The sequence below is a fragment of the Hylobates moloch genome, unplaced genomic scaffold (genome assembly GCF_009828535.3).
Source record: "Hylobates moloch isolate HMO894 unplaced genomic scaffold, HMol_V3 SCAFFOLD_17, whole genome shotgun sequence".
NCBI lineage: Eukaryota > Metazoa > Chordata > Mammalia > Primates > Hylobatidae > Hylobates > Hylobates moloch.
In genome coordinates, this window is record NW_026652292.1 from 82,050,994 (window position 1) to 82,075,582 (window position 24,589).

At 44.9% G+C, this 24,589-nt stretch overlaps 1 protein-coding gene across 1 annotated transcript in view; it reads left to right on the forward strand.

Annotated features, from left to right (window-relative positions):
- POLN (DNA polymerase nu) overlaps positions 1-24,589 on the forward strand; it is a 170,014-nt gene that overhangs the window by 60,265 nt on the left and 85,160 nt on the right. Inside the window, exons 7-14 of the mRNA XM_032135450.2 lie at positions 3,684-3,841; positions 6,858-6,926; positions 8,444-8,504; positions 9,175-9,239; positions 11,991-12,074; positions 12,398-12,493; positions 22,812-22,868; positions 24,116-24,169. Coding sequence (XP_031991341.1) covers positions 3,684-3,841; positions 6,858-6,926; positions 8,444-8,504; positions 9,175-9,239; positions 11,991-12,074; positions 12,398-12,493; positions 22,812-22,868; positions 24,116-24,169 — 644 coding nt within the window. The remainder of the gene's footprint in view (positions 1-3,683; positions 3,842-6,857; positions 6,927-8,443; positions 8,505-9,174; positions 9,240-11,990; positions 12,075-12,397; positions 12,494-22,811; positions 22,869-24,115; positions 24,170-24,589) is intronic.

Below are 24,589 nucleotides of genomic sequence, written 5' to 3' on the forward strand. Positions count from 1 at the left end.
TAAGGAAATCCGATTTATTAGTGTTTTCTTTTGTTGTTTGTGTTTTGGGTGTCAAATCTAAGAAACTATTGTTTAATCCAAGGTCAGAAAGATTTACTCATTTTTTTCATATAAGTTTAATCATTTTCTCTCTGAGGTTAGGCTTATGATCCATTTTTGGTTAATTTTTGCATATGGTGTGAGGGTAGGGGTCTGTATTAGTGTCCTAGGTCTGCTGTAACATTACCATAAACTGAGTGCTTAAAACAACAAAAATTTATTTTCTTACAGTTCTGGAGGCTGGAAGTCCAAATTAAGGTGCTGGCAGTTCCTTCTGGAGTCTCTGAGGGAAAATCCATTCTGTGACTCTCCCCCAGCTTCTGGTGGTGGCTGGAAGTCCTTTCCACTCCTTGACTTGTAGACACATCCCTCCAGTCTCTGCTTCCATCCTCGTGTGGCCTTTTCCCTCTGCATGTCTCTATATGTCACCTTCTTTTCTGTCTCTCATAAGGACACCCATCATTGGATTTAGGGCTCACCCTAACTTAAGATGATCTCATCTCAAGATTCCTACCATAATTATATCTGCAAAGGCCCTTATTTCAGTAAGTTTCCATTCTGAGATTCTGGGTGGAGTTATCTTTTGAGGACCACAATTCAACCCATTGTTGGTATCCAACACCATTCTTAGTACCTTTGTTGAAAATCAATCAACCACTGATGTATAGGTTTATTTCTAGACTCTCAATTCTGTTCCACTGATCTGTAGGTCTATTCTTTGTTGATACTACACTGTATTGATTATGTATATGTCTTTATGTAGTTTAAAGTCATCTTTTTTTTTTTTTTTTTTGAGACAGAGTCTCGCTCTGTTGCCCAGGCTGGAGTGCAGTGGTGTGATCTCGGCACACTGAAAGCTCCGCCTCCTGGGTTCACACTAGCCTCCTGCCTCAGCCTCCCCAGTAGCTGGGACTGCAGGTGCCCACCACCACACCCAGCTAATTTTTTGTATTTTTAGTAGAGACAGGGTTTCATCGTGTTAGCCAGGATGGGCTCGATCTCCTGATCTCGTGATCTGCCTCTCCTGACCTCATGATCTGCCTGCCTCGGCCTCCCAAAGTGCTGGGATTACAGGCGTGAGCCACCACACCCGGCCTAAAGTCATCTTGAATTACAGTGTTTAGTGCTGTGTTCGTTTGTTTTTTTCCTTTGATTTCCTATTTCATATGTTGAATCTTCTTGTCTTTCATATTTATCTTTTTGTCATATTTATCATTTTTTATCCAGAATCCATTTTCAGTCTCTTAATTTCTTTTTGATTTTTTAAAATTTTATTTTATTTTATTTTTAAGTTCTGTTGGACTTGATTCTTTTTTTATTTTAAAAAAAAATCTGTCTTTTTTGGCTGGGCACAGTGGCTTACGCCTGTAATCCCAGCACTTTGGGAGGCTGAGGTGGGCAGATCAACTGAGGTCAGGAGTTCAAGACCAGCCTGGCCAACATGGTGAAACCCCATCTCTACTAAAAAAACAAAAATTAGCTGGGCGTGATGGTGGGTACCTATAATCCCAGCTACTTGGGAGGCTGAGGCAGGAGAATCACTTGATCCTGAGAGGCGGAGGTTGCAGTGAGCAGAGATCGTGCCATTGCTCTCCAGCTTGGTCAACAGAGCAAGACTCAGTCTCAAAAAAACAAACAAAATAAACAAAAAATTCCCTTTTTTAAAATCTTTTTTTTACTTTAAGTAGTTAGCTATTATGTTTATTTGCTTTTGTGTCTTGCCAGTTTAGTTTTTATTTCTGAAATATCTTTTTTTTTTAATTTTCTGTCCTAGATTCTGTCATTTCTTTGTATAATTTTTCTTTTTCTAAGTCACCTAATTTCTAAGTATATAATTCAGATTTACTTACTTTTTTATAGCTTTTACTCTTTCTTAATTTTCTGAGCTTGTTTTAAATCTTATTTTGTTAGCATTTCTTTTTCAGCTACTGGCATTTTCTCCCTAGTGTGGGATTTGTCCTGGCAGGCTTCAGTTTGTCAGTTGCAAGAGATTACAGGGACCATCTCCCAGAGCATTCTTATACTGTCAGAGCTTCCCCAAGGATTTTTAAAAATATATGTTGATAACCATTACTTTTGGAATATTAAAGCATTGAAAAGGGAAGTGGAGTGAAACAGTGCTATTGGGTCAGTCTGCATCACCAGACAGTGTTGTAGAAAATCATGTGCTGCTGGCAGAGGTGGCAGGCAGCCAGAGGACCACTAACTCCTCTTATCCAGAGCTCCAAATGTACCACTGTAAGAAACTTCCTAGATATCAAGTGAGAAAGTCATAATACTGGCTGCTTTGGTAAATATAAATCTCTTAGACTGGTATAATTTAAAGATGCCTGAACATATAATATTTAATGTGATATGATCTAAGACTATAGTTTTATTTAAAGGCAGACTCCCTATTTTTGTATGGCACAATTCAAAATTTTAAAGTGACTTAAAAAGCAGTCACTTTAGGATTTAGTTTGTCTATTGATTTATAGCCCACCCCACCTTCCCAGCCTTTTATGACTCTCCCTTCATGTCTAAAGTGTTCTGGTATAAAAACTTGTTTGTTTAGCAAATATCGTGTTTACTTTTTAAAAAGCATTTTCTCATGTATATCGCAGATAATTACAGTAACCTTTCCCCCCAGATTTTGGATGAAGAAACTAACACTGAAGGGGCGAGGTGGCCTCCCAGGCTCAGAGGGTGATTCAGAATCCAGGCCTGGTGTTCCTTCCACAGCACCAAAGCGCCACACATTAGTTGTCTTGTGGATTTTCCGCACTTCAGGGAGAATGCCAAAGTGTCTTTGCCTTGCACACACTACCTGTTCAACACTCAGTGACGAGGGTGTCGTGTGTGCTCAGGCAACTCCCGCCCTTCTTCCTTTGGCTCAAGAGGCTTGGATTCCAGACCCTATGCTGCCAGACAGCCCAGTGAGAGGCTGGAGGAGGGCAGGACTTGGCAGAGAGGATGCCTGAGGGAAAGAGGAGCAAGGAGGAGTGGAGGCAGGAAGCATGGCCCACTACTGTGACTTCAGCAGCTTTTAACATGTTTTTGAGAGATCCAAATTGCAAGTGAGCTTGGAGTCCCTCCTTTATGGCTACTTGAAATCTGCCTCTTTATTTTTTTTTTATTTTTTTATTTTTTTTTGAGACAGAGTCTCGCTCTGTCGCCCAGGCTGGAGTGCAGTGGTGCAATCTCGGCTCACTGCAAGCTCCGCCTCCCGGGTTCACGCCATTCTCCTGCCTCAGCCTCCCGAGTAGCTGGGACTACAGGCGCCCGCCACTGCGCCCAGCTAATTTTTTGCATTTTTAGTAGAGACGGGGTTTCACCATGGTCTCGATCTCCTGACCTCGTGATCCGCCCGCCTCGGCCTCCCAAAGTGCTAGGATTACAGGCGTGAGCCACCGTGCCTGGCCGAAATCTGCCTCTTTAATGTGACACCCACAGAGATGGGCCATATGGGACTTGGGTTCATCGAGGCTGCCTTATCAAACGTTCTAAATTCTGGAGAATAATGGAAACTCACTTTGGTCCTTAACTCTATAATTTGAGAGGATGACAATACTATTACTATTCGTTTGAACTTAAGAACCTTGTCAAAGCAGGAAAAACAGCTATTGGTTTTTCTTGGGATGATTGAATGGCGTTTTTCTCTTCAGTTGCTGATTTTGTAGGGCTAGATCCCAGAATTGCTGCATGGCTTATAGATCCTAGTGATGCCACACCCTCTTTTGAAGATTTAGTAGAAAAATACTGTGAAAAATCCATTACGGTTAAAGTGAACAGCACATATGGAAATTCCTCAAGAAATATTGTGGTGAGTTGTTTAAGATAAGGTTTTATCAACCTTAATACATCCTATTTTTTCTGGAAGGTTTTTCTATTTTATTGATAGCCTAATAGTAAAAAGAACTTTGTCAACATTCATTTTCACTTATTCAGCACAAATAGTTGTGACCTTGGCATTTCTGGTGGAGGATGTTGAATAAGAATGAGTGATGGCTGTTCTTCCATGGCATCTGTTCCTAGAAATCTGTCCATAGTGTGACTCTTCCAGACGACTCTCTGGTGTCAGTGTCACCTGCTCCATGAACAGAATGCCACTCATTGATAAATCCTTAGTGCTGGTGATGTGGCCACAGTGCCAGAGGTCCTGGGATGGCTACTCTTCAGTCTGTGTGGAGAGAATGGTCAGAACTGCCCTGGGTCTTGGGCTTGGTGCAGCAGCTCATGCCTGTAATCACAGCGCTTTGGGAGGCTGAGGTGGGCTGATCACTTGAGGCCAGGAGTCCAAGACCAACCTAGCCAACCTGGTGAAACCCTGTCTCTACTAAAAATATAAAAATTAGCCAATCATGGTGACAGGTGCCTGTAGTTCCAGCTACTCAGGAGGCTGAGGCAGGAGAATTGCTTGAACCTGGGAGGCAGAGGTTGCAGTAAACCGAGATCATGCCACTGAACTCCAGCCTGAGTGACAGAGTGAGACTCTGTCTCAAAAAAAAAAAAAAAAAAAAAACTGTCTTGGGTCTCTCTCCAGGCCCTCCCCTGCTAGAGATGCCCCTCATTATCAGGAAGCACCATCTGGAGAAACAAAGGCACTCACAGCTTCTAGAACTGTGCCTAGAACCCAGAGAGAGAGACTTCTCAGCAGGCCCCAGAGGAGAGGTGTCTAGTGGTGGCAATGTGGCCACAGTTGGGGCCACCCTGTTCAGGCTTTCTAGTTAGCTGTCAGTGAACAGTTACGTGGTAAAATCGCTGCTGGAAGAACACACAGGCTACTGAGCTAGCTCAAGCAATCAGAGCAAAGCAAGAGGTGATGTGAGCCCGCGCCATGTACTGGGCACTGAGCTGGGGGTAAGAGGTGATGTGAGTCCACGCCGTGTGCTGGGCACTGAGCTGGGGGTAAGAGGTGATGTGAGCCCATGCTGGGCACTGGGCACTGAGCTGGGGGTAAGAAGTGATGTGAGCCCATGCTGGGCACTGGGCACTGAGCTGGGGGTAAGAGGTGATATGAGCCCGTGCCGGGCACTGGGCACTGAGCTGGGGATATTTGCCTCATGTACTTCATCCTCACAGATCATCTGTGATGTGAAGATTTGTACCAATAGGGATTTGGGGTTATAAGTTGCAGAAATGCACTCTCCCTTAATATAAAAAGAGATTTATCAGAAGGATATAGGGTAGCCCACAGAATCAGAGGAAAAGCAGTACCAGGCCTTGGGAAGAACAGGAGTCAGGCAGCCCTGGGTCCCAGGGAGCTGGAACTGGTAGGCATGGTGGCAGCACTGAGCCATGACCTTTTCTCTGTCCAAAAGTAAAAGTTTCAGCACTTGGAGAGTGTTTTCTTTCCCTCCTTGTACCATGTGTCTACACCCCACCAGGGAGCCCGGGCATCTTGATTAGTATCCCTACCCAGAATTCATGCCGTCAGGCAGGGAGACTTCTCCAAACAGAAGCTGAGATATTAGAAAGAAGGAGTTGTCCATCTCAGAATTATCAGTCCCAGTTTACAGATACTGAGGTGTAGAAAGGTTAACGTACATGTACCTTGCCCAGGGTCAAATTGAGGCCAGGGTTCAACTCATCCACACTCCAGGCAGAAAAGAGGCAGCCTCAGATGCAGTTCTGTTTATGTCTCATCAGCCAGATATGTCTCTGTAGTTGAGCCATGCAGGGCATGGATGAGGGTGGGAGATGGAAGTCCAGCCATTAATCTACACGATCACAGATTACACCCTTCTCTCCAAAGAGGTGGCATGAATTGTTCAGATAAATGGAAGAGAGTTCCAGGTAGAGGGAGCAGCAGGGATACGGTAAGACTCTCAGAGAACATGGTGCCTCTGTGGAGGACAGCAAGACCAACCTGGGGAGAAGGAGGCATGGCTGTGGGGAGCCAGAGAAGATGTAGGGGCTCCTCATGCAGCTGTGCCATACCAGGGAGCTGGGCCTGTCCTGGGGGTATTCAAACTAGGAGTCACATGGTCAGCTTTGGGGTGTGGAAGGCTCCTGCAGGCAGCCAGGTAGAATTCTGCCAGGTGGCAGTCAAGAACTTGACGTGGAAGGACTCTTCCACAGGATGTTCTCCCAACATTCACAGGAGAGCCACAGTCAAGATGACTAGGAAACAATGCCAGGGTGTGTGCGGTTAGCCACTGGTCCCATGGGATGTTCACTCTAATCTCAGGCCTTCAGCAGAAAACTGAGTCTGAGTGGGCTGGAGGGGGGGGATTTGTTTGGCAGAATGGGGTGTTGAAGAGGTCCTGGTGCTCCAGGTTAGGGGAAGGATAATTAGACTCTGTATTGAGGGACACATCTCATCCCATCTCCCTCTTTGTCAGCTGAACACAGACCCTTGTTTGTCATCTCCCAGGGCCTCTGTGTGCATCTCCTGGGGTGAGAATGGAGGGGTAAGTGTGGAACGTGGCAGCAGCTGTGCGCGGGTGCAAGGTGGTAAGGCTGAGAGAATGGAGCTGTGGACTCCAGAGAGGCCAGGTCTGCATTCTCCTCTCCCTACTACCATTTAATCATTGTACCTGAGACATTAGGCTTCTTTGTGGTTCTGTTTCTCAATCTGTAAAATAAAGAAATACCCTAGGTTGGGAGGAAGTGTCCAACTATGGATAGCTTGCACTTGCACAGTAGAAGCACTTTCTATAGATGGGAACTTGTCTAGTAGAGGTATTTGGTGATACTACCACATACATGACATCTACCATTGAAAACCTCGTGGGATTTTACTAGGAAACATTTCTCAAGTCATGTCAGTTCCAGACTGTGATGAGCACTGCCACCAAGTTTATCTGATTTTTAAAAATACTTTTGCTCTTTTAAAGAATCAGAATGTACGTGAGAACCTGAAGATACTCTACAGACTTACAATGGACCTTTGCTCTAAACTGAAGGCAAGGCATTTTATTATAATTTCTGGCTGACAGAGACTCACAAGAGATGTCTTTTCATTCGCACCCGCACTCCCAGGGAGTTTGAATGTGAAGGAAACGAAACATTGAGTTCTAAGAACAAATTAACCTGTGCGTTACTCAGAAAAGGGCAGTCTAGAATGATAAGACCTGAAGTTTTAAAAACGCTTTCTGTAGGTTGAGAACAATTGTAATATTTTTTAAAGCCTCCTCTTCAAGTGGGATGTTTCCAATGCCATAGTTAATGTAAAAGCTGAGCATTGATTTTGATTAGTGGTGGGATAGACATAGCTTCACTCAACCAGTCTTCCTGGGAAGTAGACAGCCACTGCAATGAACCACCAAGAAGAGTTGAGTGGAGGGACTGTGTCCAGAGGCCAGGGAGAGCAAAGGGAACCAGCCAGAAGGAAAAACCTCCAGGGACAGGCAGTAGCTCAGCCTGTTTGCCTCCCTCCTGCCCTCAATGCCAAATCTGAGGGCAGAGGAGTGGCCCAGGTGATGTAAGCTGGAGGGGCCTGCCCCGCCTTATGGGCAAGGGCAGGGCAGAGAATGGGTCTGGAGGGGCAGGAGGGAACATGAGGGCAAGAGTTGGAGGATGGAGCCTGGGACTCTCTCATGGCAGCAGGAAAAATAAAAATGATGAGACTCATGAAGAACACAGGAAAGCCCAGATAAATAGAGATTCCATGCTCTCAGGGGAGGTGGCCTGGAATAAAGATTCTAATGTTCCTCAAATTAATCCATAGTGGCAGTGAAAAATCAATGAGAATTATTGGTAAATTTTGGGAATTCAATAAGCCTATTCTGAAATTAAAATGGTAGACTAAAAGTCCACAAATGCTTAAATCAATCTTAAAAATGAAAAAGAGTGAAGAAAATTGAGGATGGGGCTTGGCCTATCAGATATTTCTTTTTATTTCTTTTTTTCCACTTCCAATGTTTGACTTGAACCTATCTATATTTCTAAATATCTCTACCAGATCTTGGTAATAAAATAGCCTACTTAAGGGAAATAAGAGTTTATTAGGAAGAGCAAGCAAGAGGAGTAGAGGTTGGGTAGGAGACCAGCCATGCCCATGATAGGGGTTGCCTTAATTCTAGCTCAACAAAATTAAGTAGGCTTTTTGGTTGGGCACAGTGGCTCATGCCTGTAATCCCAGCACTTCGGGAGGCCAAGATGGGCAGATCACTTGAGGTCAGGAGTTCAAAACCAGCCTGGCCTACATGGTAAAACTCCATCTCTACCAAAAAATTTTAAAATTAGCCTGTCATGGTGGGGGGTGCCTGTAGTCCCAGCTACTCAAGAGGCTGAGACAGGAGAATCACTTGAACCCTGGAGATGGAGGTTGCAGTGTGCCGAGATCGCGCCACCGCACTCCAACCTGGGCAGCAGAGCAAGACTCTGTCTCAAAAAAAAAAAAAAAAAAAAAGCTTTTCAACAAAATGCAGATACGATAATATTTAAATTGACATTGATGTTATTTCTTCCTATTAAACAGGATTATGGTTTATGGCAACTATTTTGTACTTTGGAGCTTCCTCTGATACCAATTTTGGCAGGTAAGTTACCATAAAGATGAAGTACAGCCATTTTTCTAGAGGGTTCTTCATATTGTTTGGGATGAATATTTCTCCGTACCTTACTTAGGAGTGGATAGTATATCTCATGGGCACCAGAGAGGTAGCAAGCCTATTATTTTCCCTTTCTGTAGTGAGGGGTTGGACTGCATTCCCTCTTGGTGTGGAAAGACTAGAGGTTCTGACATCTTGGTCATATGGGATCCCTGCTGTGCTGCCTGGCCCAGGAGGAGTAGGCGTCTCTAGATGTTTTATGTGTTGGTGGCTGTCTCTCATTCTGGTTTGCTGTCCTTATAACCTTGAGAACCTTCCTGCAAGAACCAACGCAGGGCTCTCTTCTGCCTTTGCCTTTGACGCTGGTCCTGATGGGCACCACGTCAGCCAGGGGGCATTCACAGTGTGGGAAGGGCCAGGCTGGCCAGTGTGGTCCCCTTGCCCACTCCCACCTCAAAGGCCAGCTCTGTCAATGTGCCCATTTGCCTGTATGACACAGGGATCCTGACAGATCCTGTGCAGAGGTTGGCATGCAGCAGGTGCTGAATAAATGGCAGTTGCAGTCCTTATTGTCCTCATCAGGGAGCGAAGCATTTTAGTCTTTAGTAAAGAGGATACATTAATGCAAATATGATCTGGTTTGGGTTTTGAATCACAGTGATGGAAAGCCACGCCATTCAGGTGCACAAAGAGGAGATGGAGAAGACGTCAGCACTTCTTGGGGTAAGTTATTATTCCAGACGGTTTGTACTGGCCATCTCTTTCGTGCATGAGATAGTTGTTCCCAGTGGCAGGTCTAGAGTAGATTCTCCTTTTCTTCTCTTCCTTGTTTGATGTTGACATTGTTTCTCCCTCTTTCTGACTCCTGCAGGGGAGAACCAAGCATTGAAAAGACCTAAACAGCATCTAGTGCATGTGTGTCTGGGGACTTCTTTAATGGCTCCTCAGCATCCTTCTCAGAAGTTACGTTTTTCTTACAGGGACATTGTCCCCTGTAGTTTGGTGAAGGAATTCCTGGGTTTCTTGAAAAACAAAAATACAGAGATGTGTAAAGATGCATGAAAAAATACTTAAAAACTCTCTACTTCAGTTTTCTTAAGAAAACACATGTAGGTAGAGAGTGGGAAAATAGACACAGAGACTGGGAAGGGTGAGCAGTGGGGAGGGCGAAGATGAAGAGAAGCGGGCTAAAAGGTGCAAACATACAGTAAAATGAAATAAATTCAGTGTTTGATAGCAGCGTAGAATGACTGTACTTAACAAAAGGTATTGAACTTGAATGATGGGCGCTCTGAATACCCTGACTTCACCACCACATATTATATACATGTAATGCATTTTCTCATGTACCTCATACATCTGCACAAATTTTTAAAAAGGCTAACCCACATGCCAGGAGCACCTTTAAAATAAAACGTTTAAAGGAAACCCCAATATAACCATCACCTGGCTCAAAGCATAGAATTTCCAGAGCCTGTGTGCTTTCCCTATCAGAACCCCTTTCTCGCTGCCAAAAGTAACTTGCAACCCTGACTTTCGTAGCCTTTTCATTGTTGCTTTTCTTTCTAGCCTTCGCACTTCAAAGCCTAAACAATGTAGTTTAGCTTTGCTTTTGAACTGCAAGTAAACAGTGATTTACATGTGGCCTTTCACCCAGCCTTCTACATCTCAGCTCCACCTGTATTTCTGTGTGTCACTCAGTGCTGTGGAGTTTTCTGTTGTGGACTGTGCTGCCCTTGGTGTCTCTGTCCCACTGCCAATAGACGTGTGGTTGTTTCCAAGTGGCAGTCATTACAAACCACGCTGTACGTCTGAGTGCATTCCCCCTGCCCGTGGGCACAGGTTTCTGTGGGCTATGAGGTGACTAGTGCTGCTGGGACACAGGGAAGCTGTTGCTTAGTTTTATTCAATAATGCCCAATGGCTTCCCAGAGTCTCACCCATGAGAATGCATACGAGATCCCATTTTGCACATCCTCACTTCCCCTGGCTGCATCAGACTTTTACATTGTAGCCATTTTGGTGAGGCTATAATGATATCTCATTATGAGTTTTGTTTCTATTTTCCTGATTACTAATGTCAACCAAGAAGAGGTGGAAGACCAGACTGCAAAGCAGTTAGACAAGGCATTACTGGGGTCTTAGAAATTGCAATTCAGGAGACACAGGTTCAGCTAAAGGCCAATATGTGTTCTGAAGAGAAGAAGGGGAGTTGAGATTTTTAAAAGGAAGCTAAGGGTGAATACACAGTTGTTGTGAAAGAATTATCATTGGTGGAGGCGGTTGGCTTAGTACATGAGTCCGTTCAGCTCATTGATTGTCGCTCTTCAGGAGGTGCAGCACTGGCAAAATCTAGCTGTTTTCCAGGCTGTTGTGGTCATTGCAGTTTGGCCCAGTTCAGAGGTTCGATGCAAGTTCTTGTTTTTTTGTTTTTGTTTTTCAGCATTTCAGGTCATGCAGGCAGTTCTTAGAATGGCTCCCTGACTCTACTTTAGAGCTCTGGACCAGAGTGATATCATTTTGTATGTCACATTTCACATTAGTGGGGTTGATTAGCTTTTCATAGCATCATTAGCTTTTAGGAATTTCTTTTCATAAAGGATCTGCTCAAGTCTTTTGCCCATTTTTATATTTTTTCTTACTGATGTATAGGATATCCTGATGTATTCTGGATACAAGCCTGTTTCCTATACTTTCTACCTCTGTCTTGTTCTGTGTGATGTTGGATCCCTTTTCTAGTCTTAATATTGTTGGAGAATTGATTCTTTCCTTCCCATTATTTTTGCTTCTTTAAGTTTGTTTTCTTACCTTTGGGAGAGGATGCTTCTATGAGCCTAGGTATTTCACCATGAGGCAAAATATGTTTATTTTTATTTTTATTTTTTTGTAGAGATGAGGTCTCACTATGTTGCCCAGGCTGGTCTCAAACTCCTGGGCTCAAGACACCCACCTGCCTCGGCCTCCCAAAGTGCTGGGATCACAGGTGTGAACCACCGTGCCTGGCCAAAATATGTATTTTTATGCTTATTTTGATAAATTATAGGTTATTTATTACTCTCTTAAGAGCTTTCTTTGGGAATTTTGTGTGTATGTGTTTGTTTGTTGAGACAGTGTCTCACTGTCACACAGGCTGGAGTGCAATGGCTCAGTTATAACTCACTGCACCCTTGAACTCTCGGGTTCATACAGTCCTCCCACCTCAGCCTCCCAAATAGCTAGGACTACAGGTGTGCACCACCATGCCCGGCTAATTTTTTTTTTTTCTTTTTAGTGGTGGGGCCGCACTATGTTGCCCAGGCTGGTCTCAAACTCCTGGTCTCAAGTGATCCTCCTGCCTCAGCCTCCCAAAGGGTTGGTGTTACAGGCATAAGCCACTGTGCCCATCTCGCTGTTGAGAATTGTTTGATGAACAAATTAAATAATCTTAAATTGTGAAAACAGTGAATGAGATTAATTGTGTGTATCGTATTTTCAGGCTCGTCTCAAGGAATTGGAGCAAGAAGCTCATTTTGTTGCAGGAGAACGGTTTCTTATAATGAGCAATAACCAGCTTCGAGAGGTAAAGCTGAATTTTGGTTCTTTCATAAAATGTATTTCTTATTCAGGAGTTAAAGGGAGATTTATTTTGAATTTATAAGTATTATTTTATGTCAACTATCTGAAAAGTAAGTTTTTCATGTTCTCTCACAAGTAATGAACACATTGAGATTCATTACTTCAAAGCCTTTAAATTGAAGAAAAGTACTAAATGAGAATTTAAGCATGTTGTAATGTCTGTTTGGGTGTGTCTTCTCTGGCTGGTGGCATAGGCTCTGCTATAGTAATGTTCTATTTCTCTCAAATGTGAGATTCCCTCACCATGTGTAAATTGCTTTGTTGAAGATCCTCTTTGGCAAGTTAAAGCTGCACCTGCTGAGTCAAAGGAACAGTCTCCCCAGAACGGGGCTGCAGAAATACCCGTCCACATCAGAAGCAGTGGTAAGGTTTCAGAGTTACCCTTTTTCTTTTTAGAATGACAGCATGTCTGCACCATATGTGTGCTGACCTTCAGACCCACCCGAGACTCTTAGGCCGTCCCCTCATGCTGGCAGCAGTTTCTGCAGAAGAGGGGCTCCCCACACAAGGTTGCTTTTCTCGCTACGGACCAAGGAGAGAGAGGCAGACAGTACACCTTTGCAGAAGCAGTTAATTGGCTTGACTTCCTGAAAAGCAGAATTTGGTGGAGTTCTTAAAACCAACTTCTTGACAATCCAGTCACAACCTCTTTGCTTCGTGTCCCCAAGAGGAACTAGAAACGGGTCATCAGTCTTCTCCTTTCCCAAGATTTATTTTAGAGAATTTTACCTACCCCTCTCTTGAGAGGAATCAATTTTTTGGAAGACAAGGAGTAGTGAGATTGTGCTGTGTTGGAGTGGGAGAGTATACATCAATATTCAGAAGCCAGTGAGTACTTTTACTGAAAAGACACAGAGTGGAAGTCAGTAAATAAGTGAATTCATGTTATTGTGAATATTGGTTATTGTGGTGAGAGCCAGCTTTTGAGGCTCCAGTTTGTGCTTTCTGTGCTCTGTCCAGCATTTGACTTTGTAACAGAGGAGGTTTCTTTCTAAGATGTCTCCTCTGGCCCTAATTCCCTCTCCAGCACCGCATTCCTCCAGTCTCCGCCCTGTGAGGGTGTCTTAGAGTACAGACCCTCAAGGAGCCTGAGCTTGTTGACTGTGCCCGCACTTGGCCTTTGCTGGTTTAATGGGCAGTTACTGGGTGAATAATGGACTCCTGCAGAGGATGCTCCACTGGAGGGACTTGGAACTGCCCTCTTCCAAATCCTCTTCTTCTTCAAGCTTCCTCCACCTTATCGAAGGGCCCATCTTCCTTCCAGGTCCTTGGGAGCCAGTGCAGAGTAGTGGGTAAGAACAAGGGCAGTGGGGTCAGCCATCACTGGCCAGCATGGTTTGGACAACATGAAAACATTACTCGGCTGGGCGCGGTGGCTCACGCTTGTAATCCCAGCACTTTGGGAGGCCGAGGCGGGCGGATCACGAGGTCAGGAGATCGAGACCACAGTGAAACCCCGTCTCTACTAAAAAATACAAAAAATTAGCCGGGCGTGGTGGCGGGCGCCTGTAGTCCCAGCTACTCGGAGAGGCTGAGGCAGGAGAATGGCGTGAACCCGGGAGGCAGAGCTTGCAGTGAGCCGAGATTGTGCCACTGCACTCCAGCCTGGGCGACAGAGCAAGACTCCGTCTCAAAAAAAAAAAAAAAAAAAAGAAAACATTACTCGGCTGCTCTGTGCCTCAGTTTCCTGATCTATAAAAGAAAGATAATAATAGTACTTTCCCTACTGGAATCTTGTGAGGATTCAGTGTGTGTGCATGTGTGTGTGTGTCCATGTGTCTGTGTGAAACAGCACTTAGGACCGTGCCTGACATAAACGCTCTCAAAAGACCAGTAAGCATTGGCCATTCCGAGTAAAGTCCTGTGAGTCGTCCTTGACTTTCCTTCTGCCACCCCTCACAGCAAGTGTCATGGTCTCTACCCACAAAATAGGTCCTGAGCGTGCCTCCTTTTCCCCATCCCCCCACCATAAACCTTTCTCACTTAGATCCCTCCAACCACTCTTGCCTGTGCTGCTTATCCCTCACACCGAGGCAGAGTGATCCTTTAAAAGCATTGGAAAAGTCACATTACTGCCCTAGGATTTCCAGTAGCTTCTGTTGCACTTAGCATCAAATCCGAGCTGCAGAGCGTATCCCCAGGCCCGTGCTCTGGCTGTGCCTTCGTGGCCTGGCACCTCCTCTCTCTCCCCACTCCAGCGGCTGCTGAGCTGCCTGCAGCTCTGTGCACCAGCTCCTTCTCTGTCCCCAGACTCGTGCCACAAATTTCTCCTGCTTGCTTCTGATTGTCAGCTTAAACATTGCATTCGGGAGACCTCTGGTCACCCAGACTACAGTAAGGCCCCCAGTCACAGCTGTTTCTTCACCTTGAGTTATTTTCTGCACACAACTCACCACTACCTAAAGTTTATCTTAGGTGTGTGTTTGCCTTTTCCATTGGAATGTAGGTTGTGCAGATCAAAGACTTCAGTTTGTTCCCAGAACCAAACCAGCCCCTGGTGCTAACTCAGCATCTGCGGTGTGTTCATGGAGCGCTGGGTCAGCAGGTGGTTCCTGGAAGCAGCATCTGTCTTGCTGCAGAGACTAAGGCTTGGGTCTCAACACCACAGTGGACATGGGCAGCATGCCCCAGAGCTCCAGCAGGGGGCGCTGCCTGGGCAAGCCGCGCATCCCACACTTGCACCTGAGCTCACCTCTGTCCTGGCACCAGCTGGCACTGTTGCCCTTCCCTTTGCAGCTCCCTTCCCTCTCCAGACAACCAGCAATGCAAGAAAGGAAGCATCACTCTCTTCTGGTGCTGATGTGCTCTTTTGTTAACAGCTTTCACGAGGAGCTATTTTTCTCCCATAAAGACATGATGAGCATAAATCACATTAGCCTCACTCTTTGATTTAACTGAGTAAGTCAAGTTGCTCATTCATGCATATGAAAAGATTGGCTTGTGCCAGGTACATGGCCAAATTCAAGATTCAGATTTCTTCTCATGACTTCTCTCCATCCTCCCTTCCCCCTTCCTGGAGGCCTTGGTGAGTGTTGCGGCTCCTCTCACCCCAGCGCCTGTCCCCTCCCTGCCCTTTTCCTCCACAAATCCATGTTTGATGTCGGGGAAACCAGCTGATGGTATCCCCTGTGTCACACACAGATTTGCTGCTGCTCAGCTCCCCCAACTACATGTATCCCTAACAGTGCCTGACTTTTTTTTGTTCCTAGGATGTTCCCAGTGCTTAGTACAATGCCTGGGGCATAGTGGTTGCTTAGGAAGTCACTAATGTACCCTTCAAGTTTTGAGATGTATTATTTTTTTCTCATTGTTTGACTCTACATATTTTCTCATTTCTGTTATAATTCTTTGACCATCGAGTTGTTTGGAAGTGTGTCTTAACATTTCCAAATGTGTGGGGTATTCCCAGATAGTTTTTGTTATTGATTTCTAAAAAAAAATTTTTTTTTTGAGACAGAGTCTCGCTCTTGTCACCCAGGCTGGAGTGCAGTGATGTAATCTCAGCTCACTGCAACCTCCCACTTCCAGGTTCAAGCGATTCTCCTGCCTCAGCCTCCTGAGTAGCTGGGACTACATGCACCTGCCACCACGCCAAGCTAATTTTTGTATTTTCAGTAGAGATGGTGTTTCACCATGTTGGCCAGGCTGGTCTCAAACTCCTGACCTCAGGTGACCCACCCACCTCAGCCTCCCAAAGTGCTAGGATTACAGGCATGAGTCACCATGCCTGGCCTTGATTTCTAAATTAAATGAAGTGTGATAAGAGAACACAATCTATGCAATGTCAGTTCTTTGACACTCACCTCAGGGTTCTCAGATGCTCCTCATGGGCTGAAGAACACATGTCCCCTTGTACCTCTGCAGTGTAGTTTAGAGTCCTGTGGTGCCTAGCTGGTCTGCTCACTCGTGCTGGGGTATAGTGGGAATTCCCTCCCCTCAGCAGGCACATGATGAGTGGGAAACAAGGGTCCCTCCCTAACGAACTGAAGGAAGCTTTGGTGTTTTTTTTCTGCAGTGAAGTCACATGTTCTTAGAACATCATAAGGAGTTCAAACTCTGGGAAGGTGGTCCAGCCTTGGAGTTAGGATTCCTGGACCAGCCACTCATCATTTCTGGGAGTTGCTTCTGCTACCCCTTGACTAACTGAAGTGATGGGGTCTCCAGCTCATGGTCTCCAGCTCATGTGTGTGCATGACTGCTGGACGTCCAGTATGTAGGATACAGCCATGAGCAGGACAGATGTCCTTCCTGTTTTATTCAGCAAACACTATTGTGGCCCTGGCTCTGTGTTAGACACTGTTGATGATTTAGTGGGGAAAATGTCTTTATTATCATGGAATATCTATTCCAGTGAGGAACTATAGCAGGGTTCTCTAGAGAAACAGAACCAGTAGGATATATGCAGATATAGATACAGATAATAGGTATATGAGAAGGGATTTGTTAGGGACATTGGTTCACGCAGTTGGGGGTGCTGTGAAGTCCCACGATAGGCCATCTGCAAGCTGGAGACCCAGGGAAGCTGATAGTGTGGCTCAGTCCAAGCCTGAAAGCCTTGGGACAGGGAAGCTGATGGTGTAACTCTCAGTCCAAGGCTGAGTGTCGCCAGTGTGTGTATTAGAGTCCAAACACTGGAGAGTCTGGAGTTCTGATGTCCAAAGGTAGGAGAAGGGTGTCCCAGATCCAGAAGAGTAAGTGAATTCACGTTTCCTCTGTTTTTTATTCTAACTAGTCCCCTAGCTGATTAGATAGTCCCTGCCCACATCAATGCAGATCTTCCCTGCTCAGTCCACCAACTCACATGCTAGCCTCCTCTGGAAACACTCGCACGGACACACCCAGAAATAATGCTTTACCAGCTGTCTGGTTATCTCATAACCCAGTCAAGTTGACACCTAAAATTAGATATTACAAGGGCCATCCAGCAGGATAAGAGCCCTTAAGGTAATAACAGGGAGAGTGATACACTCCAGACTGAGAGGTCCAGAGAGAACCCTAAGGAATTATGTGTAAGCTGAAGCTCGAATATCAGGAAGTGCCTATGCGAGGAATAAGAACAAGGCCTTGCAATGGGAAAAGGCTCAGGCTGCTCAGGGGCTGAGGCTGGAGCCTCGTGACTGAGAAGAATGGGAGGGATGGGGTTGAGGTGAACAAGGACCCAATTCTGCTGTGCTTTGCAGGCCATGGGGAGGAAGGTAGATTTTTAGAAAAATGGGTAGCCTTGGAATTGTTTAAGTAAGGGAGCAACTATGATCTTAGATTTTTAAAAAATAGACTTTAATAGCCACGTATGGTGGCTCACGCCTGTAATCCCAGCACTTTGGGAGGCCGAGACAGGAGGATCGCTTGAGGCCAGGAGTTCAAGACCAGCCTGGGCAACATAGTGAGACCATGTCTCTACAAAACATTTAAAAATTAGCTAGGTGTAATGGTGCACGCTGGTAGTCCCAGCTACTCGTGAGGTTGAGGTAGCAGGATCACTTGAGCTCAGTAGTTCAAGGCTGCACTGAGCAGTGATTATACCACTGCCCTCCAGTCTGTGCAACAGAGTGAGACACTGTCTCAAAAAAAAAGACTATTTTTTAGTTTTAGGTTCACAGTAAAACTGAGCAGAAACTACAGAGAGTTCCCATACTCCCTGTTCTGTACTCCCTGTTCTCACACATGCACAGGCTCCCCTTCTATCAACATCCTTGACAGAATGGTACCATTGTTACAGTCAGTGAACCCACACTGACACATCGTTATGGCCCAGAGTCCGTAGTTACACAATATACTCTTGGACTGCTCTTGGGTGTAGGGTTCACTCTTGGTGTTAGACATTCTGTAGGTTTAGACAAATGTATGATGACATACATCTACCATTACAGCATCATACAGAGCAGCACCACTGCCCTAAAAATCCTGTGCTCTGCCTATTCCTCCCTCCCTCCCACCAGCCCCTGACAGCCACTGTGCTTTTTACTGTTTCCACAGTTTTGCCTTTCCCAGAATGTTATAAAATTGGAATCACAGTATGTAGCCTTTTCGGATTGACTTATTTCACTTAGTGGTAGGCACTTAAGTTTCTTCCATGTCTTTTCACAGCCTGATAGCTCATTTCTTTTTAGCAGTGAATAATATTCCATTGCGTGGATGTATCACAGTTTATCTTCCATTTACCTACGAAGAACATCTTGGTTGTTTCCAAGTTTTGACAATTACGAATAAAGCAGCGATAAATATCTGTGTGTAGGTTTTTATGTGGACATAAATTTTCAACTTATCTGGGCAAACACCAAAGAGTATGTTTGCTGGATGAAATGATAAGAGCACGTTTAGTTTTGTAAGAAACCGCCAAACTGTCTTCCAGGGTAGCTGCACCATTTTGCATTCCCACCAACAGTGAATGAGAGTTCAACAATGAATGAGAGTTCCTGTTGCTTCACATCCTTGCTGGCACTTGGTGGTGTTAGTGTTCCGGATTTTCACCATTCTTATAGGTGTTGGATATGTTTTTATAAGATCACTCTTTTTTTTTTTTTTGAGACAGAGTCTTGCTCCATCGGCCGGGTTGGAGTGCAGTGGCATGATCTCAGCTCACTGCAACCTCCACCTCCCAGGCTCAAGCAATTCTCTTGCCTCAGCCTCCTGAGTAGTTGGGACTACAGGTGTGTGCCACCAGGCCTAGCTAATTTTTGTATTTTTAGTAGAGGTGGGATTTCACCATGTTGGCCAGGCTGGTCTCAAACTCCTGACCTCAGGTAATCCGCCCACCTTGGCCTCCCAAAGTGCTGGTATTACAGGCGTGAGCCACCATGCCCAGCCCTTTTTTTTTTTTTTTTTTTTTTGAGATGGAGTTTCGCTCCTGTTGCCCAGGCTGGAGAGCAATGGTGCAATATCGACTCACGGCAACCTCCGCCTCCCGGGTTCAAGTGATTCTCCTGCCTCAGCCTCCTGAGTAGCTGGGATTATAGGCATGCACCACCATGCCTGGATAATTTTGTATTTTTAGTAGAGACAGAGTTTCTCCATGTTGGTCAGGCTGGTCTCTAACTCCTGACCTCAGGTGATCCGCCCGCCTCTGCCTCCCAAAGTGCTGGGATTACATGTGTGAGCCACCGTGCCCAGCCAATATCAGTCTTTTAGCTGGTTGGAGAATGGGGGATACTCATTAGTAGGCTGTCACTGCAGTCCAGGTCATGGCAATGAAAATGCAGCAAAGCAGATGGATTTTTAGAGGATTTTTAGAACAGAAAGGTCCTTCTGATAAGTTCATGTGAGTGTGAACAAAAGTCAGCATGTGGAGTAGTTCTGAGTTTTCTGAGTTGTGCACTTGGGCAAATAGATACAGCCACTACTCAGGGAAAACTGGAACAGGAACTGTTTATGGAGGGGGAGGTCAAGTGTTCAGCCTTGGATATGTTAGGACAGAAGTGCATGTGAGACACTGATGTGCCATATCACAAAACAGCAGTTGGGCCTGTGGGACGGGGCTCAAGACAAGTCTCATGCTGGGAATCCACACTTGGAAGCTGCCAGCTGATTTTTACTGAAGTCGCCCTGGGACAATGGTCCTCTGCCCTGCCTGGAGATTTGGAAAACTCAGATGCCCAGGCCCACAGCTGATCCCCCGAGTCAGAATTGGGCAGGGGATCCTAGTGATGGGCCTGCTCTCGAAGCTCCCTGTTGATTGCGGTACGCAGCCAGCATAGATAACCACAGAGTTAAACTCCGAGAAGCTGATCTTTAAAGGTCAGTGGGAGAAGAGGCACCAGTGGGAAATGAGTGAGAAGGGAGGTCAGAAGAATGTGGTGTCTGCAGCCAGCGCAGAGCGCGGGTGAGCCTGCGGAGCCATGGTGGCTGAGGGCACTCCACCTCTGGCCCTCAGCCAACTCTCAGTGCCTTGTACACGGTTAGTGTGAGCAAACACCTACTTCTTTTCAGTGTTCTCAGGCTGCTCAAGTCAAGATATACTGGGAGACTATTGGTTAGAAAGTTATTTTGTGAGTAAGGCATCTAGAGAAGGAGAGTTAGATGATCTTAAGCTGTTTTCTTGGCTAAGTATTTTCATGCACTTTCACCCCCCCTAGGGATAGCTTTTCTACAAAAACTGCAATTCTGGATTATACTGAGGCAAGATACCTCCGATTGTTAATGTTTTATGGCCACAACTCTTGTGTTCTCAGTCTTTATTCAGAGAGCACTATGATTTAGTGGTTTACCCTTTACATCAAAATAATATAATCAGTTCTCCCCCAAGTTGATTTATAGATTCTAAACTATTTTAATGAAAATCCTGGCAGGAGTTTTTTTTTTTTTTGGTAGGAATTGAAAAGTCGATTCTCAGATTTCTATGGAAATGCTAAACACTAAAAAGAGCCAAAATAATCTGGGAGGGGGGGATCACTATTTAAGGACATAGTCTATTGAATATCAAGACTACTTACAAGAATAGGAATTACTAGGAATTAATTAAGCAATACCATGTGGTGTTGACTCGAGGGTCAGTAAATAGGCCAATGGACCAAGATAGAAAATCCACAAACATCAAGTCCAACAGAGCTTAAAGGTAAAAAAAGAAAATTGGGCTGGGCATGGTGGCTCATGCCTGTAATTCCAGCACTTTGGGAGGCCAAGGCAGGAGGATTGCTTGAGTCCAGGAGTTCAAGACCAGCCTGGGCAACATGGCAAAACCTCATCCCTACAAAAAACAAAAAAATTAGCTGGGCATGGTGGCATGCACCTGTAGTCCCAGCTACTCTGGAGGTTGAGGCAGGAGGATAGCTTGAGCCCCAGAGGTGGAAGTTGCAGTGAGCCAAGATGGTACCACTGCACTCCAGCCTGGGTGACAGAGCGAGACCCTGTCTCAAAAAGAAAGAGAGGGAGAGAGAGTGTGTCTCACAGGGCATCACTGCAAAGCATTAAGTAAGGAGGGCTTGTTACATAAAGGGCCAGTGCATCTTGACCCCCATTTCATGCAGCACACAAACGTAAATTCCAGGTGAATTGTGGATCTAAATATCAAAAGCAAAATAGTAAAGATTGGAGGAAATATAACAAGAGGACATCTTTAAGGCCTTGAGGTAGGTAAACATTCATATGTAGGACAGCAAATGCATCAACCATAAAGGGAAAGCTTGATAAACGGGACAACAATCAAATTAAAAATCTCTAATTATGAAAAGACATCATTAAATAAGTGAAAACGCCAGGTACTGTGGCTCATGCTTGTAATACCAACACCTTGGGAGGCCAAGGCAGGAGGATCACTTGAGGCCAGGAGTTTAAGACCAGCCTGGGCAACATGGCGAGACCTCATCTCTACCAAAAATTTAAAAAATTAGCCAGGCATGGTCGTGTGCACCTGTAGTCCAGCTACTTGGGAGGTTGAGGTAGGGGAAGATCACTTGAACCCAGGAGTTTAAGGTTGTAGTGAGTTATGATTGCATGACTTCACTCCAGCCTGGGCAACAGAGTGAGACCTTATGTAAAAAAATAAATAAAAGTTAAAAAAGCTAGCCACAGAAGGAGAGAAGATATTTCCAATAAATATAACTGACCAAAAAACTGTCCAGAATAACAAATTTCTACAACCCATGGAGAAAAAGACACACAAACCAATTTTTTAAGTGAGCAAAAGACACAAATGGGCTTAATGAAAGAAGATATACAATTAGTCCTATATGAATAGTGTCCAACAGCGTTAGTCACTGGGGAAATAAAAACTAAAACTACAGTGAGAGATCACTTCTCATTTACCAGAACAGCTAAAATTAACACCAGTGATGACATACATTGGCAAAAACGTGGATCAGCTTGAACTTTTATGTTTTGCTGAAAGGGGTATAAACAGGTACGTTTACTTTGGACAACTGGCAGTATCTCTGCTAAAGTTGATGCAGCAGTTTCACACTTCTTAATGTATGTATTCCACAGAACTGTGGACATACATTAACTAAAATCTCTGTACCAGCATTATTCATAATAGCCCTAAGGTGGAAAAAAACACATATGCATCAAAGGTGGAATGGATGATGTTCTACATTCATGCGCTTGAATACTACACAGCAGTGCAAATAAATGAAATACTGCTTCATATATTGATGAACCCTAAAAAAATAATATTGGACCAACAACAGGAAACAGGTAACCTGTGGTAGAAGTCCAGGTGGTGGTTAGCTCTGGGGAAGAAGCCAGTACCTACTGGGGAAATAGGACTGTTCCGTCGCTTGCTGTGGGTGGTGGTGAACAACTGTGCTCACTTTGTGATAATTAATTAACTTTTCTTACTCTCTTGCACTTTCCTATAGATATGTTATATTTTGATTTTTAAAGTTAATTTTTAAACTCGTAATCCATTACTCCCTCCCTGAAATTATGCAGTTATCGAGCTATACGTTTGTAGGCACTGACGTGGTATTTTACCTACCCTGGATTTAGATTTCACTAATTTAAATCTCAAGAGGAATCTTATTTCCAAGCTTATCTGAGGTGTCTTTAGTGCCCATGTAGACATCAGAATGGTTTTGTAAGGGGTTAGGATTAAGACATTTGACAAACTTGAGTTTATTATGCACCTTTATTTTGGAAAATATGCTCAATTAGACCATTTATTACGAGGACTTTCTCCAGATGAAAATAAGTGTTTAAAATGTTAAAATGAACGAATTACATTGGTAGTATTTATTTTCATGTTTAGTTAAATGCTCTGCGAGACCTTCATCCATTACCCAAGATAATTTTGGAATACAGGCAGGTAAGTTAATTTTTTTGTACGTAAAAGGTAAAAGGTGATGAAGGGGAACCATACGGCCCCGTGTCTGTTAACAGAAATCCATAATGGCTGAAGTAGCCCTCCCAGTGTTCTCAGGGGAATAGAGTTTTGTCAGGTTAACCTTGTACTGGCACTGTTTACTTGCACCCCAATGTGATTTTACCCAAGTCTGCAATCAGCCCCACTCGTGAACCCCAGGAGTCAAAATGGAAGAAGACAATGAGGAATCAGAAGGAAGTAGGTGGCATGCCACGGTTGTGTGTCGTTGGTGTACAGGAGATGTCCAGCAGTACCTAGTCTCGAAGCCTCCCACAACCCCTCCCTGGCTTCTAGGTCTGCCAAGACCATACCACAGCAGTGTTGTGTCATCTTGCATTTACATTTGCCAGGAATTTCATGAGTGGCCCCCTTCCCTCCCCTGGTGATTCCCTTTCTCTGTTCACACACCTGCCATTCCCTTCCAAAGTTCTCTTTTGGTTGTGAACCACGTTTATAGCTTTTGCCACTGCCCACAGCATAGGTCCTAGTATTCACTGAGCCTGCGGCCTACTGTATCCTGAGGGCCTGGCAGCTGTGAGGGAGCACATTGGCTCCAGCCTGGCCCTTTCTCCCTGCAACAATGTAAAGGGGCCACCAGAGGAGACACTGTGTCAGGGTATTTGTTTATCTGTCTATCTTTGCAAATTTCCTGTAAATCTGGAATGATTCTAGAATTAATAGATCTATTTTTAAAGAGTGGAATGACATCTTTCTCTGTGGGTCAGTGTTATTTAATCCTGGTACCACCTAAGGTCATTCCAGGGCCTCTCGGAGTCATCTGAGGTGATAGTAGCAGCACGTGCCCGGCACTCTGTGAAACACCATTCACACCATTCCTGTTTAAAGACTTAGGCCAGGCACAGTGGCTCACGCCTGTAATCCTAGCACTTTGGGAGGCTGAGGTGGGCGGATCACCTGAGGTCAGAGGTTCGAGACCAGCCTGGCCAACATGGCGAAACCCCGTCTCTACTAAAAATATAAAACTTAGCCGAGCATGGTGGCGCATGCCTGTAATCCCAGCTACTCAGGAGATGAGGCAAGAGAATCGCTTGAACCCAGGAGGCAGAAGTTGCGGCGAGCTGAGATCATGCCACTGCACTCCAGCCTGGGCAATGGAGCGAGACTCCTTCCCCCCACAAAAAAAGACTTAAGACTTAAAGAAAATGATTATTCTTGTCTTTCTACCTTAGGTTCACAAGATCAAGTCAACCTTTGTAGATGGATTACTAGCTTGCATGAAAAAGGTAACAAGCTTTACAAAAAGATACTGTGATTAGGACTGTGGTTTTTGTATGAGTTCAGATACATATAGAACCTTTGTAATTTTAGTAAATGATGAAATAGTCTAATATTCTTTTTTTTTTTTTTTTTTTTTTTTTAGACAGAGTCTTGCACTGTCGCCCGGGCTGGAGTGCAGTGTTAGGATCTCGGCTCACTGCAACCTCCGCCTCCCGGCTCCAAGCAATTCTCCTGCCTCAGCCTCCCAAGTAGCTGGGATTACAGGTGTCCGCCACCACACCCAGCTAATTTTTGCTATTTTTAGTAGAGACAGGGTTTCACTATGTTGACCAGGCTGGTCTCAAACTCTTACCTCGTGATCCACCCGCCTCGGCCTCCCAAAGTGCTGGGATTACAGGCATGAGCCACCGCGTCCGGCCGAAATA